The sequence below is a fragment of the Pimephales promelas genome, chromosome 18 (assembly GCF_988280905.1).
Source record: "Pimephales promelas chromosome 18, fPimPro1.hap1.1, whole genome shotgun sequence".
NCBI classification, from domain to species: Eukaryota; Metazoa; Chordata; class Actinopteri; order Cypriniformes; family Leuciscidae; genus Pimephales; species Pimephales promelas.
The window spans coordinates 33,119,278-33,136,748 of record NC_142786.1 but is presented as its reverse complement, the minus strand read 5'-3'; the positions used below and the strand labels follow the sequence as shown (position 1 = coordinate 33,136,748).

The following is a 17,471-nucleotide window of genomic DNA, read 5'->3' as shown; positions in this document are numbered from 1 at the left end:
AAAGGCCTGTGTGTATCAACTATTGCACAGACTTTGAAAAACAAAAACATTGAGAGGAACTCAAATAAATGCATGCCATCCTCCTAAACCATGAATAAATCGAGCAATTATATATATATATATATATATATATATATATATATGTACAAAGTATATATATATATGTATATATGTATATATATATATATATATATATATGAAGAGTTCAGATGCAAAAGCCTCTAAATGCCATTTGAAATTTTCTTCTTTAATGATGATTTTTATCAAACTTGTATATTTAAGTTCAGTAATTTCACTTAAATAACAATTAATAGGTAATTATCATTGCCATTTAAGTGAAATCACTGAACTTAAATATACAAGCTTGATAAAAATGATCATTCTAGAAGAAAATTTCAAATGGCACTTAGAGGCTTTTTATATCTGAAAATCTTCATTTATATATATATATATATATATATATATATATATATATATATATATATATGAAAAGTTCAGATACAAAAGCCTCTAAGTGCCATCTGAAATTTTCTTCTATTTCTATATTTAAGTTCAGTAATTTCACTTTAATGACAATTAATATGTAATTGTCATTGCCATTATTTGAAAAAAAAAATGAACATAAACATACAAGCTTGATAAAAATTATCATTCTAGAATAAAATTTCAGATGGTATAGAGGCTTTTACATCTGAAGTCTTCATATATATATATATATATATATTTTTTTTTTTTTTGAAAATTCTAAAATATTTTTTAAATTTATGAAAATTCTTCTGGTTTTGTATGTTGTATTTTTTGCATTCTGTGAACCTTCCAGGGTTTTTTATATATGAAAAGCCATACTCAAAGGAAAGGTCCAAATCTACAATAAATAGCCACTGATTGAAAGAAGTCACTTGCCTTTGGATGTTTTGTGATATGATCTCGTGATCTAAAATGTTTACCAGAAAGCCACAAACCACAGGCAGAAACCGAATTCAAATTCAGCTGTGTCTGACTATCATTTTCAAAGTTAGATGTTGGTGCTGAGGGAAAAAGAGAGACAGACACACACACACACAGAGGTCCCTTGGGTTCTGCATGAAGCATGTACACAGTGAGAGCATGCGCATACTTCAAAATATCCAATCTGATCTAATTAAAACCTTTGACACTATGACAAAAAAAATGAACAGCTGAAACATTCAGGATGGTTTATTCTTTTGCCAACCAATGTGGTGCAATTATGCGGTTGCATTTGCTTCACTAAATAACCCTTTTCGATTATGTAATGTTTTAATTACAATTCTACACCGCCTATTTTATTTCCCATAGTCTTTTGGATGGATGTCAGGGCTGAAGAAGAGACAGCAGAGGGAGGGGGTGAAGAGGAGGAGGAGGAGGAGGAGGAGGGTGCGTGCTGGAGATCTCAGAGCAGACAGACAGGCGTGCTTGCGTGCATGCGTGGCCGACGCGCGAGGAAGCTGACCGGACCCGTGCGTGTCCCCCAGGTGACCTGCCCGGCTTACGAGCGCGGCCCGCGCACTCCAGCTCATACCGTGGACGGTGTCACAATCAAACTTAATGCGTCATAAACGCCATTGTTTCGTCATAAATAGTCAAAATGTTAGATTTAAATATTGTGAACTCATTGAACTCCGTCTGCTCACCTCCCCATTCCTCAGAAAAAACGTTTAAATGCATGATTGTTGTTACAAAAGAAGCAGATATTTCCGTGTCAAACGCATACCTGACATAAGCGAACAGCCTTTTGTATATAAATGCGAAATAACTACATAACGAGCGCAGAACATGCATGATCAGGTGGGAAGTGTAACGTTACCTTCCAGCCGGCTGAGCTATTGCTGTCTCCTTTATCCTTGAAATAGGGCACAAATCGCACCATCCAGTCATAGATTTGCGATAAGGTGAGCCTTTTCTCGGGGGTGCTCTCAATGGCACGCGTGATCAGATCCGCGTATGACTGGTTGCCCCATGCGTTCCGTCGCGACGACTTGGATTTGCGCAGCTGGCCGGCCACATCCAGCGCGGCGCCGGACATGCACGCAGGGGCGGCCGCGATTGGGGCAGGGGCGCCGGCTGGATGCTTGAACTCCGTCGGCGCCCCTCCGCTCCGGCACGCCGGCACGTTGCGCGGCTCCACTTTCACCGGCAGCGCTCGGCTCTCCTCCTCCGGACACGGCAGTGGCCAGGTGCACGACCTCGGGCGGCAGTGCGGCTCATAGTCGGCGTCCAGTTCAACCTGATGCGCGTCTATCCCGCTGCTCTCCATCATTAACATGCTTCTTGCGCGCCTCGAAAGGCAAGGTCAAGGGAAAACAACAATGCACCCTTAAATCCAGTAAAGATGGACTGTGTGTGATCTCTCTGTCTGTAGTCTTTTCTTTTTTCTCTCACACGAAATGCAATACGTGAACAAAAGCAAAAGCACCGGGCGCCGCGAATAGACTGCTCATTCTTGTCTGCTGTAATGTACTAAACACGCAAAAGCATCCAATGCATCACGATATGCAACAATCTGTCTTCCATATTACTGAACGATTCAGTCACACGCAAGCGGGTGTCCATATGACTGAGGTGCTGAAATCACACACCCATCACTGAAGCGTCTCGTGCATGCAAAGTCCCTTTAATCGCGCGCGCGCTCGCACCAACTGTTGATTGCTTTGACAGACGGTCTGACAGACACGCTGGGCAAAGCTTGTAAATCTATCTCATCAAGAAGGGCGAAATCAATTGACTTCCTCTGGAGTCTGGCCACAGTTTCCGTTTGTCTGGAGCTCTCCCGTCCCCCTTTTCTCTCTCTCTCTGCAGATTTGTGAGCGGTCTCTCACGCGAGCGCAGTCACTATTACTGATAGTAGACACGGCGAGAGCGCCCTAAAAATAGGGTCGCGTCGCGTGGATGGAGCGCCACAATTCAGCCGCGATAACAAATTTCTCCACACGTTTTCTTTTTTCTTTCCTTTTCGTTAGATACAACATTCAGACGAGCATTCCTTCCACATCGGTTCACGCCTGTTTTCGGATGACTAGACGGGGCTGTAGCGGCGGATAAATGCTGCTATCAGATAATTGGACGGCGCTTGAATCAAGTCACTCCCTCCAGAACAGGTTTATCCGGAGGACGCGCATCTTCAACCGTACGACATGCATGCCTCTTTAGAAAGATTTACATGCGCACGACCATCTCTTATAGCAAGTGACACATCCAGTTTATATACTTTAAAAGAAACGACTTTTGTTTCAACTAATTAGGCTATATTATACGTGCATTTTTAATTCAATAGCTTATAATTACATTACAAATCTTACAAGATTGACAAAAATGTTGATAGACCCAAAGACACATTACTGTCTATCAGTTATGCACTGTAAAAATTATATGATATGAATGATTAATAAGTTATGCAACATATATTTCTACATTGCTTAAATTAAAGTTTTCTATGTCATATAATATTCAACTATTTTTAAGGCAGTTAACCCTAAAAACAATACAAATGGGGACATTAGAATAAATAAACAAGGATAACTCAATAGTATTAAATCTAACAAATAACAAATAAAAGTTGAAAAGTGAATAGTTGAATTATATGGATAACTTTGTCAAAGATATCAGTGGGCAAAAAAAAGAAAAAAAGAAAAAAGTAATTTGTCAGAACAATGCAATAGTCACTCGTGAACTAGAAAGGGAACATGCTATACTATAGCTTAATAATGTTAAAGCTGCTTATACAGTATCTCAAAAGATTGAAGGATGTTTTAAGAAGAAGAAAAAACGAAATAGCAATGCATTTGGACTGGAATTTATTTATAATTGCATTTATTTGTCTGTATTCTTTTCCTCAGTGTTCATTTTCGTATATACCAATGCAACCTGTTGCTTTGACAGGCGGAGGGATGTGACCAGAGTGCGTGAAACCCCCGCGCGCACACTGCCATGCGCGAGACCTGCACTGACCGTGCGTGCATTACTGCCCACATGATGGGTTCCCATGAAAAACAGTTGGGAGCAGCTATTCATGATCGCATGTCGGTAGATAATCTCCACCCCTACATCATATTATCCATGAGAGACACTGAAGCGCCAAAAAAAAAAAAAAAAAAAAAAAAAATTGAGGAGGGATGTATTTCTTTTGGATATGATGGTTCTTGGCAGGCGTTTTTCTTGTCTATGAGCAAACGCGGTGGGCGGGACACGCGTGAGTGTGACATTCAGTGTTACAGTTCGTGTGTGAATCGCTGATAAATTGACCGAGGGGATTCCGCCCACGCCGCGAGCCAGAGCGCGCGTATCAGATTCTATTGAACCTGACAGGAGGGAGGGGCTCACAGACGCGCTAGACCAATCACCGCCCGCCTCCAGACGCTGCTTTAAGTTCATTGGGTGCCCTGTGCCACAAGTGGGCGGTAACTATCTGCACGTATAAAAGCCGTAACCCCCTTTTCGGGTGGAAAATCCCCCAACGGTGACGTAACGGTGGACCATTGACAGCTGGTCGTCAATGGCAACCTAATCCTCCAATGCTTTGTAGTGGAATGCTTTCATCGTGATTAAACGCTGCTTTTACAACACAAAATGTGGAAAAGAGAGCGTGAGCGAGAGGTACATGCAAAGGAAGGTATAGGGATAAGGGAGAGAAATGTTGTAAATGAGAACAAACAGAGGTTTAATTCATAACACATGGGTCTGTGGTTTTGGAAAGGAGATTTTTATGCACCACAATGAAGTTGTAACAGGAATGTGGTGTGACTCCTACAGTATGGAATGAAAACACTGAGCTTGAGCCAGTTTAACAGATTTAATAGTGTATTTGTCTTTACTGTGAGAGAGCCTGCGGGGCAAAAACATAAGACCATATGCTGTGACCTACAGGAGACCGGGGCTAGTTGTCACAAGATTTACTGTTCACCTTCCAATTACACAAATGTCAGTTTTATCTGGCTGTGGTTTTGTGTGTACATTTAAAACACCTAAAAATTAATTACAATGTGTAAATTCTGTCCATTCTATTATTATATATATATATATATATATATATATTAATTGAGGAAAAGCCAACTTTACAATCAATATTTAAAAAAGCCTGTTTTCTCAGGATAAGGGCAAATTTCCTAAATGTCAATAATTTTTTAAACTTTTTTAACAGTTATTTGGGCTTTCACAAGTTTTCACAAGGGATAACTAGATTGGTGATAAATTAATTGTCATTTTTTCTTCTTTTTTTTCCAGGCCAGTAATGATGGAAATGTTCAATGGTTCAAGGCTTAAAGGGTTAGTTCACCCAAAAATGAAAATTATGTCATTTATGACTCCCTCATGTCGTTCCAAGCCAGTAAGACCTTCGTTCATCTTCAGAACAAAGTTTAAGATATTTTAGATTTAGTCTGAGAGCTTTCTGTCCCTCCATTGGAAATGTATGTACGGTATACTGTCCTTGTCCAGAAAGGAAATAAAGACATCATCAAAGTAGTCCATGTGACATCAGTGGGTTAGTTCGAATGTTTTAAATCATCAAAAATACATTCTGGCCAAAAAATAACAAAAACTCAGACTTTATTCAGCATTGTATTCTCTTCCGGTTCTGTTGTGGATCCGTGTTCAGGTGCGGCTGAGCTTCGGTTACAGTCTGAGGGAGACGCACGCTGTACAAAACAATCTTCACAAACATGTCTAAGGATTTCCACACAGAGGAACACTTGTATTTTTTTGCCCAGCCATATTTATTTGAACCCGAATTACTAGGTTACTAGATTACACCGGATTACAATGTCGTCATCAGCGTCACTGAAGTGGATTGACAACAGACTCGGGAGAGAATACAATGCAGAATAAAGTCGTAGTTTTTGTTATTTTCGATGCTTCAAAACATAGTAACTAACCCACTGATGTCACATGGACTACTTTGATGATGTCTTTATTATTAATGCCTTTATTTACTTACTTATAAATGTCTTTATTTCCTTTCTGGACAAGGACAGTATACCGTATCCCTTTAAATGGTTAATCACTCAAAACTGACGTTTTGATGCTTCAAAATGTTCATAAAGAGTTTATAAAACAAATCAATTGAGTGGTTTTGTCAAAAATTTCTGGAAAGACTTGATTGCTTTATATGATGGAGAGAAAGCTCAAACGTGCTGTGTAAAACACCATAATAAACGTGTTGGGAACGAAACACGTTTTTTGTGTGTGAACCATCCCTTCAATCTTTAATCTCTCGTAAGCATCCCTCTCCAATGTCTCTGTAAAGAAGACTTTTTTTAATACTAATTTTGACGTTCAATCTGGCCTCTCTGGAGCACGTCAGACATATATTTTGTAGCTGACGCATATTGCTAATTGGCTAAGGTGGCTAATCTAATGTGACCCACCTTCGCAGCTTCATTTGTAATTGTGATTTAGTTACTTAAGTGTTAAACTCCCTTTTTTCGTGTGGTAAAGAAGCTTAGACTTGATCCTCCCTCACTACAATTGATCTAAGCTTATTAGCAGGCCCACACTGAATCTACACCTGCAGAAGTGCACGGTAAAGCTCGGCAAAAAGAGGAACACCATTCACAAAGTCCTGTAAAACCCCTCTTTTAGTACAAAACTGCACAATTAGAGCATATAGTAGCCTACTCTCAGCTCGGTTTGACACACTGACGATTTTCAACGATTGATAGCTTTCTTGACATGGAGAGACAACTATAAGTAACTGTTCAAAGCACTGCAAAAACAAAAATAATAATTCAAATTCATTGGATTAGTGGATTAATAGTAAATTTTAAGAACATTTGCATATTGCCACCCCAAATCTGAATTTTGCATCTGTGAATTCCAGCTAGTCCTGAGTGTTAAATAATTTAGTATTTGGTTGCTTCTTTTTTTACGTAGAATACTACATAGAAATACATAATAAAAGTACAATGTGCATTTGAAAAACCGCTGATATCACTGATAATATAAGAGATCCTCCCCTATGTTCTTACTTTCATAATGTTAGTGAAGTTCAAATCAGGCTTACGTGCAATTCCTTTCTTCTTGACATGATCCTGTTTCTGTCAACATTGAAGATATACGACTGGTGAAATATTTGAATAATTATGCAAGGGACCGTCGAAAGATACATGAGATTGGAACGGTTTGCCCTGAGGCCGAATTCTTCAGCGAACAAACCAATCAGGCTAGAGTCCCAGGACTGAAATATATTTATAAACTAAGAAAAAAACCTTTCTTAAGTTAAAAAGATGATACATGTATATCTGCATACCAGATCTTTCATCTTATGGCTCTTCTCAACTGTTTAGTTTCTATCTCACTACTGACACACACACACACACACACACACACACACTCGCTGAGGTGATAGAGAATCTCTTTGACAGCAAATTAAAGGAAGTAAACATGCAATTGCTGTTGGGTTTGAACCGGGCCTCAAGCGTTCACATCAGAGCTCTGACACTGAGCTGAACACTAAGGGTCTGTCATAGGCAAGCAAAACTAGGGTATCAAATAAATGTCCCTAAAATCATTTACAGCTAGATCCCTTTCTGTTGTCTATCTGTATTTGTGTATCTGTCACATTCCCTTTTGTACTTTTCTAATTGCGGTTTGCTGGGGCAAGCATCAGTACTTCTATTGCTCATTCTTTGGATTAGTCATTTGAACAAACCTTTGGTCCCTTCTGTGTGTGTTTTGGATGACGCGTTATTTTCTTTTATTAAATCTACAAGACAGAGGTAATCGGTTAAAAAAAAAACCCATGCACAAAACCTTTTGCAGCACGACTTTAACATATTAGGATGTCCTGTTACTTTATCCGCTACAGTAAAAGACCTGGGTGTTACATTAGACTGCAACCTGTCTTTGAAAAGCATATTTCATATGTTATGTTATAAAAATGAACAAATCTTTTTTCATGTCATTTGGTTCATTCAAAACAAAACAAACGATTTGACTCGGGAAAAGATTTGTTCATTTTGATAAACGAGTTCGAACAGGAGAGTCACGAACGCGCGTCACAGAACAGAGCAAGGCGAGCATTTGAGCTTATAAATCTTAAACTTTGTTATTTATTTATTAAATGAGCGATCGTTTCGCTTGATAAGACCCTTATTCATCGTCTGGAATCGTTTAAAGGATTAGTTCACTTTTGAAAATACTTTTGCTGATAATTTACTCACCCCCATGTCATCCAAGATGTCCATGTCTTTCTTTCCTCAGTCGAAAAGAAATGAATGTTTTTGATGAAAACATTCCAGGATTTTTCTCCATATAATGGACTTCAATGGGAACCAAACGGTTCAAGGTCCAAAAGAGAGTTTCAGATGCAGCTTCAAATGTCTTTAAACGACACCAGACGATGAATAAGGGTCTTATCATGCGAAACGAGCGCTTATTTCAAAACTTATTTCAAAACTGTAACTTTTCTAAGGACAAATGCTAGCCTTGCTCTATTCTGTGAGGCGCGTTTGTAACATCACGTAATACGTAATTACGTTCAAAAGGTCACGGGCGACGTAGCCGGAAGTACAGAGTCAGTGTTTACAAGTTGAACGCATAGGTTGAACGTATAAACTAACTCAAACGCCGTTTACAAAAAAAGGAATTAAAAGGTAAAACAACGATGTCGGACGATTTTGATTCTGTACTTCCGGCTACGTCGCCCGTGACCTTTTGAACGTAATTACGTATTACGTGACGTTACAAACGCGCCTCACAGAATAGAGCAAGGCTAGCATTTGTCCTTAGAAAAGTTACAGTTTTGAAATAACCGCTCGTTTCGCATGATAAGACCCTTATTCATCGTCTGGTGTCGTTTAAAGACATTTGAAGCTGCATCTGAAACTATTATTAACTGTCTTTTGGACCTTGAACCGTTTGGTTCCCATTGAAGTCCATTATATGGAGAAAATCCTGGAATGTTTTCATCAAAAACCTTCATTTCTTTCCGACTGACGAAAGAAAGACATGGACATCTTGGATGACACGGGGGTGAGTAAATTATCAGAAAAAGATTTTTCAAAAGTGAACTAATCCTTTAAGCTTTCACAATCTTTTGGTACGCTAAAACCATGAGGGTGTCTTTGTGGGTTTTGCTTATAATGCCATGAACATTAACATAAAGTGTAACGTACGTGCCTGTTTTCTACCATTATCACCAATTGGAATTGCATAAATATAGACTTTTTCTAAAGAAGTTTAGAAAAAACTTCAAACAAACACAAAAACACGACCCAATGCTGCAATATGGTCAGGATTCCCGAACAGAGATGCGGTGTTTACACTCATCAGTGAAATAAACCTACAATTTATTGCTTCTAGTTATCTGTGCATATTGAGCTGGGATAAGAGAAATCTTGGTCTTGAAGCAAGTGTTTAGCATTGTTGTTGTTTTTTCTCTTCCTTCATGATATGTCCTCAAGTTTCCCTCATCACTGATAGACATTTTTAATTTCAACAAATCCTCCTTCCTCTCTCTCTCTCTCTCTCTCTCTCTCTCTCTCTCTCTCAGCTGGCCGGTGTTTCGTTACACAAGTCCCAGTTTTTCGACTGTTAGTCTGAGTGGGGCGGGAGAGGGGGGCGGTTGGGCGTTCCTGCCCCGGCAGAGCCGATGGCCATCCCAGGAATGCGTCTCCTCCTCACACCTGGGACACCGCCAACAATGTGGCCTCCCAATGTCACCGCATGTGAGGAAGAGAGGAGGGAGGGAAAGCGTTTGGCTCGGGGCTACGGGAGCCTGTCCAAAGAAAGAGTGCCGGGGCTCACTCCCTCTGGGTTGGCAACACACGGCACTTTGACTGATACTTCCTGCTTTGGATGCGTGAGTCGAGTCCCAATTCTCTTTTTTCGTTCTCTAGATGTGGAAACTACACTGGAATATGGCCTCCAACTTTATAGGGCTCACATGCAGGATTTAAATCTGTCCGTGAACTCGAATAAGAGGAATGATGTGATAAGATTGTGGAGATCTCGCTGGCTAAAAGAGTGATTTAATGCACAAAATCGAACACTCAGCTGCGGAAGAGACTTCGATTAAGTGGGATGTAAGGGCACATCCCCTACAAGTCCAGCTCGGTGGGTGTCACCATGATTCACAAATCTAAACGGGAATCTAAAAGACAGACAACTGGGTGAAAGAGTTTATTTAAAGAAATTGGAAATCATCCTAAAACATCCTCTTAAAGGGATAGTTCACTTTGAAATTAATTTTTGATATGTTTTATCTTACCTCAAGGGCATCCAAGATGTAGGTGTAGATTTTGACATTTTTCAGTCAAACCGTTGTTGTCTATCAGTCACACACTGGAGGCTAAGGGGGTCCACCAAAGAGCAGCACAGAGAAGTCCAAATTAAACATGATTTAATGACTCGTAAATGTAAGTACACACTGATGGCCTAAGACACGAAACGAGCGGTTTGTGTGATAAAACCAACAGTATTTATATCGTTTTTACCTCGTGTAATCACAGTGATCTGAATCAGTTGTTCAATGTCCAACTGAACCGAACTGAATCAGTTCAATGTTACGCCGGAAGTGATCGCTTGCGTGTGACGTCGCTCAATATTTACACGGAGATTTCGGAAGTTTTACCTTTTACTAAACATATTTAGATATACCGAAATCGTCTTCCGTTGCGGTTTCCCGTATATCTAAATATGTTTAGTGAAAGGTAAAACTTCCGAAATCTCTGTATAAACAAAGAGTGACCTATAGACGCGCAAGCCATCACTTCTGCCGTCAGATCATTTTGTCATGGCTATGATTACAAGAGGTAAAAACAATATAAATACTGTTGGTTTTCTCACACAAACCGCTCGTTTCGTGTCTTAGGCCATCAGTGTGTACTTACATTTACGAGTCATTAAATCATGTTTAATTTGGACTTCTCTGTGCTGCTCTTTGAAAAATGTCAAAATTGAAAATACTCCATCTACATCTTGGATGCCCTTGAGGTAAGATAAAACATATCAAAAATTAATTTCAAAGTGAACTATCCCTTTAAGTTTGACTTGGTGTGGTGACGTAAACCTTATTCTATTTTTACACAAATTGTAGAGTATTCGTCAAGCCTTCGGCCCTGCATGTTTTTGAATGATAAACTATTTTTTTATCTGGTGTATTTTTATTTATTTATTATAATGCATTCAATTATAATTGCATTAAGTTTATTTAATGATTACTCAAATTCAAACTCTCAGAGATGACATGGCTGCAAAAAAATAAAAAATAAAACCTCCAAAAAGCTAATTCAATGTTTTTCACTGACCATTATTCTTTCCCATTTATAACCGTTTGTGGAAAGTGCCAGCGTTCCCCTTTTTAAATCTTTAGCTTATTTCTATAGCACATTTCATATACAGTGGCAATTCAAAGTGCTTTACATGGAAGAAATTAAAATAATCAAAAGAAATCAGAATAATTAAAACGGTTTAGAATAAAAAAAAAATCATAATAATAAAAATAAAATTAAATAAATTTATGTAAACGAACATTATAGTTAGTTGGAGTTCTGAGAAGATGTTCAGAGAGATACTGTGTGTGACATGATGGCAGCGGGCTCATATATAAGAGGCGTGTGACCTTACGAGTGCATGCTGACGGTAGTGTGTATGACATGAAGGCACGGGGCCAGCGTGAGTGTCAGCAGGTGTTGTGCCGAGTTCTGCCTGGCTGCTTCAGACACTGAGTGAGTGAACAGGAGATGACAGGCCCTCACCGGCCCCTTCACTCAACCTGTCACGCGAGGTCACCTGCAGCCCTGGGCGCTCATCACTCATACACACATACTTACAGAGATTCGTCGAGATTCCAGATATCACTGATCGCACAAGGACTACTTAAAGGGTGGTTTCAATGTTGGAACAATGCCGACTACCACAAACGATCATTTGGATGGCAGGTGTGTGAAATCTGTTACAAAAGTAGAAATATTTCAAAGTTTTTTTAACCTGAATCAACGTTGCAACTGATTTAGTCCAAAACAGGACTTTTCAAACTTTTGATGAACCCAAAATATTGTGATCCCCTTGTAAGGAGTGCTATATACTTTAATCTAAAATTAAGTTTTGTTTTTTTTTTAATCTAAAAACTCAAGTGTGTTAAAGGGATAATCGGATGCAAAATTAACTTTTTTTAAATGGTTTGCATATAAATGTGTCTTTGCACTGTGTGGACACAACCACTAGTCTGACTTATTCATACTAATATTCTAATGAGAATGTGAGTCTGAAACTGCTCCACGGGGCTTAGATTAAGAAGCGAACCAAGAAACAAACCTCTGCATTCAATTGGATAGTTGGTAGACATACAACCAATCAGAGCAATGCAGTAAGTCAACTACTTTGCATAGCACAGTTTTCAACTATATAACTTACTTATTTTCAAAATCCCCTTTTCTCAGGATACAATTTTTTGTCTAGTAATTTGAATGTTGTGTTCGAAAGGAGATGCAAATAAATTACACATTACTGGGTGTTTTAGATTTTAGAGTCACTTATTTGCAAATTAAAATAATTTGATTTGATATTGTTGCAGTAGTGAATGTCAATGCAATAATTAAAATAATATCTGGAAACTATTAATTAAATTGACAGCGTATCTTTTCTCTGCCCACCTATTTTTAACGCAACATACATTTCGCCAAATTGGTGGCTAATTCGTATGAATTTGAACAATCTATTTCATATAATTACGCTTCACACTCTGATTGGAGCGTCGATTAGTTAATATGTGAATATAGTTTTGCGAGTGTTCCACTCAATAACACAATAAACATACAACAAAAGTGACTGTGAGAAAACGGCAGTTAAGAAAGCATCTGATCATGTGGATATTTACACGAGCTCTGCAATCAAGTTATGTTTATGTATATAGCACTTATACAATTGATTGTTTTAAAGCAAACAACTATACAGTATTAGAGTTTACAGTATTTCCCACCCCCTAACACACACACATACACATACAGAGACCTAAAGACACTTTTAAAACTGCTGCTCTCTCTTTTGCACACTGTTTGCACTACATTGTAAACATATTTACATTAGCCTATCATGTGCCAAGTTGATTTTATTGTACATGTTGTATCTTATTTATTTTAATACTTGTTTTATGTTGGTTTTTACACCACGGAACTGAGGAAAATGGTATTTAATGCTCTGTATTGTAGTAGAATTGACAATAAAGTTGACACTCACTGGTTTGCAGGGTTTCCCAGTTCACGAACCCTGCTGACGTATGTCCGACAGAATCTCAGCCAGCTTCTTTACTTCCGCTAGCGCGTTCTGCAGGCAAAGTATATAGCGGCAAAACTTTAATTTATATAAACTTTAATTTATAAAATTAATTTTCTCAGAAATGGAGACAACGATTTTAGAAATTGATTCGCTAGTCGGAATTCGCACGATATATGACAGAACACTCGAATACTCACCCTCAACGTTGTTGATGTAGCACGAAATATATAATCTAAAGCCCTTTTCTTTTTTACTCTAATGTGCGACAGCTAACTGCCTCACAGTGTTTTTAACATCATTCACGTTAACCGCAGAAAGTTTCTGTGAACAGCGAGTGTAATTGAAATTGACACCGGCTTCTGACGCAGCACCGGATGTAACTGCGCGTGCGGAGACAAACCCGGAAGCGATCGTGCATAGAGCCAAGCTAATTTGTTTAATCATAAAAAGTGTATTTGGTATTGGTAATTGGTTGAATTCTATCGTATTAGAACTCTATTACAACTCTATTGCCTAATCATTGAGAATCAAACTCTTAGTTCACCCAAAAATAACAGTTCTGTCATCGTTTAACCACCCACATAACGTTGCTCCAAACCTGTACATTTCTTTGTCTCGCTAAACACAAAGGAAGAAATTTTGAAGAATATTTCTAACGTAATATGCCCCACAACTGTTGGTTAAAACATTCTTCAAGACAAAGAAATGTACACACAGGTTTGGAGCAACGTGATGCGGGTGGTTAAATGATGAAAGATTTTTTTATTTTGGGGTGAATTATCCTTAATTTTACAGCCGAATAACGTGAATGAAGCATATAATAACCAGTTTCTTCATGCAAAGTAGTCCACACTTAAAAATTAAGATTTAGACAAGTTACAAGTTCTTATAGTGACGCTTTTAAATATTCCATCACATTACATTTTTCTTTCATGATCTACACACCAAGGGACAAGTTTAAATTACTATTATTTTCTGTAAATCAACAGATGTAGGCTACATGATGCATATATCGGTACCAAAACCACATTAGCGGGATTTCTCCATCACACAATATGTAATTTAACAGTAGCCTACAGCAGTATTTCTCCCACCTGTTGTCTCAGTAGTGAGAGATATACCTAAAGTCAGAGCTGAAAGTGGACTCAGCTTTAACATCAGTGTTACTGGCAATCTGTTCCTGTTTTATTCTCATAAAATGGTGGTCACGGGTTAACAGCGAGAATGGAAAGGGAAAAAAATGAAGAGGAAAAAAAAAAACCCAGCACGAATTATAGAGAGGAAAGAAACAGAGGGGAGTTCATAGGGTCGTATATCATTAAGCAATTGAGAAAGTTAATTAGGCAGCTCTGATAATTATTGCCATGGCAACCTGAGCGCACTCATGCACATTTGATTAATGAGGTGCCATTTATCCGCGCCAGTGAGACAGTCACAGTCATAGAGGAGCGCGCGAGACCCCTAGTGGGACACAAAAACACAATGACAGGGCAGCTGAGACCTTGAACGCGGGAACTCAGAGAGAAATTGTGTGCGAATTTAGCAATAAAAGAAAATTTTGCATATGAAGAACCTAGAGTGCATAGGACTCTTTTTTGTTCATTAATTATATTATACTTCTTTTTTTCTTTTTATGTTTGTTAATATTACAGGAAAATTGCAGTTTGAATGAATGGATTTATTTGGCCAAAATACCCGAAAAGACCCTATTACAGCTCTTTCTCACATCTTGGTATTGGCTGTAGCCTACATGCATTTGTGTGTTGAATATGAAGCCCATAGACAGCTTTGTCACACATTACCCTCTAGTGGACAAACTTCATTACTCATCCTCTCTACATTGAAGGCTTTTGTGGATTTCAAATAATGGAAAACTCATCACTCATTATTCATAAATGTCATCATGCAGTGTCAAATTACTCAATAATTTGCAAAAATTGAAAAGTAGGCTATTTAATACCTGGAAGCTTGTTAAAGTCTGCAATTACATTCTCTAAGTGATCAGAGGTTTATGACTTTTGATCAGGTGGGGGAAAAAATCAACCATCAGATTAGGTATTTCTAATCAGAATATACAGACAGAATCATTTGACTTGGGACAGTTTTCTACACCATGCCCACTGTACAATGTTGGTGAATTTCTTAAAGGTGCTATAGCCTCTAGATTTTCATGTATTAATTGTTTTTTTGGGGTTTTTTTTTTTTTTTTTTTTATTGCCAATAAGTGAACAGCTTGCAATGCAAGCAAAAAACAAGACCTTCCTCGACTTCCTAGGTTGTCTATAAATACGTTTTTGCCTAGAAAATCAAAATGTGCATGAGAACCTCTTTCGTTCACATGAAACACATGCACAGACAATGTTCAGGATAATGCAGAAAGAGCTATTCTGTCCCGTAATGTTGTGTCAAGCAAAGAAAGGGGATTAATTCAACAGCAAGAGTGCAAAAAATTCACACACACAAACACACTTTAATACACATACACACCAATAAATTCAGATTACAAAAAAATCTGTTTTGAATATTTTAAAAATCACAGCTTCATCTGAATGTTATGAAACTTGGTGACATTTCTGGCATTAGGGATGTGAATACAAAAAAAGTGAGTTCATGATCTGAGCATGCTAAGTGGTTGTAAAAAAAATTAGTCACAATTTTGGTTTTCGGTCAAAAATAACCCCATTAGGAATTTAACTTTTTATCACTATTTCTAAAAAAAATAAAAATAAAAAATGTAAAACTTAATAAGAAATCGTTTTTGAGACTGTTTCGAATATATATTCAAATCCACACACACACACAAAGTAAATGTGTTCATAAACAGCTGGGGAATTCACAGAGAGCTGTACATGCCATCTAGTGGTTACACCATGGTTCTACACTTTTTCTCTTTACTGTAACCAGATGGTGCTAATTTTCTTCATTTTTTTTCTGAAGGCCTAGACTCTATATTAAACTAAAATACTGCATTAATAATTTACAAAAAAAAAAAATATATATATATATATATATATATATACAGAATATATATATATATATATATATATTTCCATGGCAAAAATAGACCATAAATATTAATAAATTCAATCAAATTGTCTCAAAATACTAAATTAAAAAGAATAAATATTATAGAACAAAAATAAATTGTATTGGTTTTTACAGGGATGGAGGAAGTTTCATTTTTAGGTGTCCGGTCACTTCTGACCCAGGACGTGACTCCTAAACGAAGACCATCAGAGGGTTAAGTCAGTTACTTAAAAATGTAGATTGGTCTAATTTGATATTAAAAAGTAGGACCGATTGCCCAATGAATAACTATTATTTGGTAATCATAGACAAAAAGTGTTTCTGAATTCTGCATAGTGGCCCTTGAACAATAATAATAAAAAAATAATAAAAACCTATCATGCTAAGGGCAAGGAATACTGTTTATTAGACAAATAATCCAACAATAACAGGAATTCCATGTTTAGTCTTTTTCATCTGTGCTTTTCACTCAAGTCCATCACATTCAGATATAAAAAATATATATAAAAACATTTAACAAAACAGTTCACATTACAAGGCAACTCCCAGCGTTTAGACACAAATCGCTCTGTTCTGTCTTCATCTTTTTGTATTTCTCTCTATAAGCCACTGAATACACAGCCTCAGTATTCTGAACCATTTCATAAAAAATGTTGTAATACAATCAGTGAAATAGATTAAACACTGTGCTCAAACGGACTTAATTCCTATAGCTTAACGTTTTAATGTAACATTTGGTTTGTACTTCAAATACGTAATATGAAAACGTCTTTTTAATAGCAAACTTACATGAAAGTTCAGTAGCAAATTCTGTGGCACGTTTGCGGAGCGCTTTAAAACAAATTCTACACTAAAAATGCTGGGTTGTTTTAATATGGACAAACCCAGCCATTGGGTTACATTTTTTAATTACATTTTTAACCCAACGTTTGGGGTTCGTCCATATTTGACCCAAAGTTGGGTTAAAACAACCCAGCATTTTTAGAGTGTATGTAATAAATACATGTTGTTGTTAAAACGCAGTGATACCCACATCTACTGAATCCGGTCCTAGCTTTCCTACGGTAGTCGGTCGACATTTATCTCAGGAAAGCCTGAAACAATCAACCAGTGAGTTTGGAAGAAATTGAAATATTTTGAAAGAAATGTATAATGCTCAGCAAGACGCTAAATTTAATTAATCAAATACACTAAACGTAGTTTTAATTGTTATA

General features: G+C 37.6%; 1 protein-coding gene across 1 annotated transcript in view; it reads right to left on the bottom strand.

The window, feature by feature from the left end:
* foxo6b (forkhead box O6 b) overlaps positions 1-2,846 on the bottom strand; it is a 45,607-nt gene extending 42,761 nt beyond the window's left edge. The window contains exon 1 of the mRNA XM_039651544.2: positions 1,826-2,846. Coding sequence (XP_039507478.2) covers positions 1,826-2,284 — 459 coding nt within the window. The 5' untranslated portion in view covers positions 2,285-2,846. The remainder of the gene's footprint in view (positions 1-1,825) is intronic.
* Positions 2,847-17,471: the final 14,625 nt, after the last annotated feature.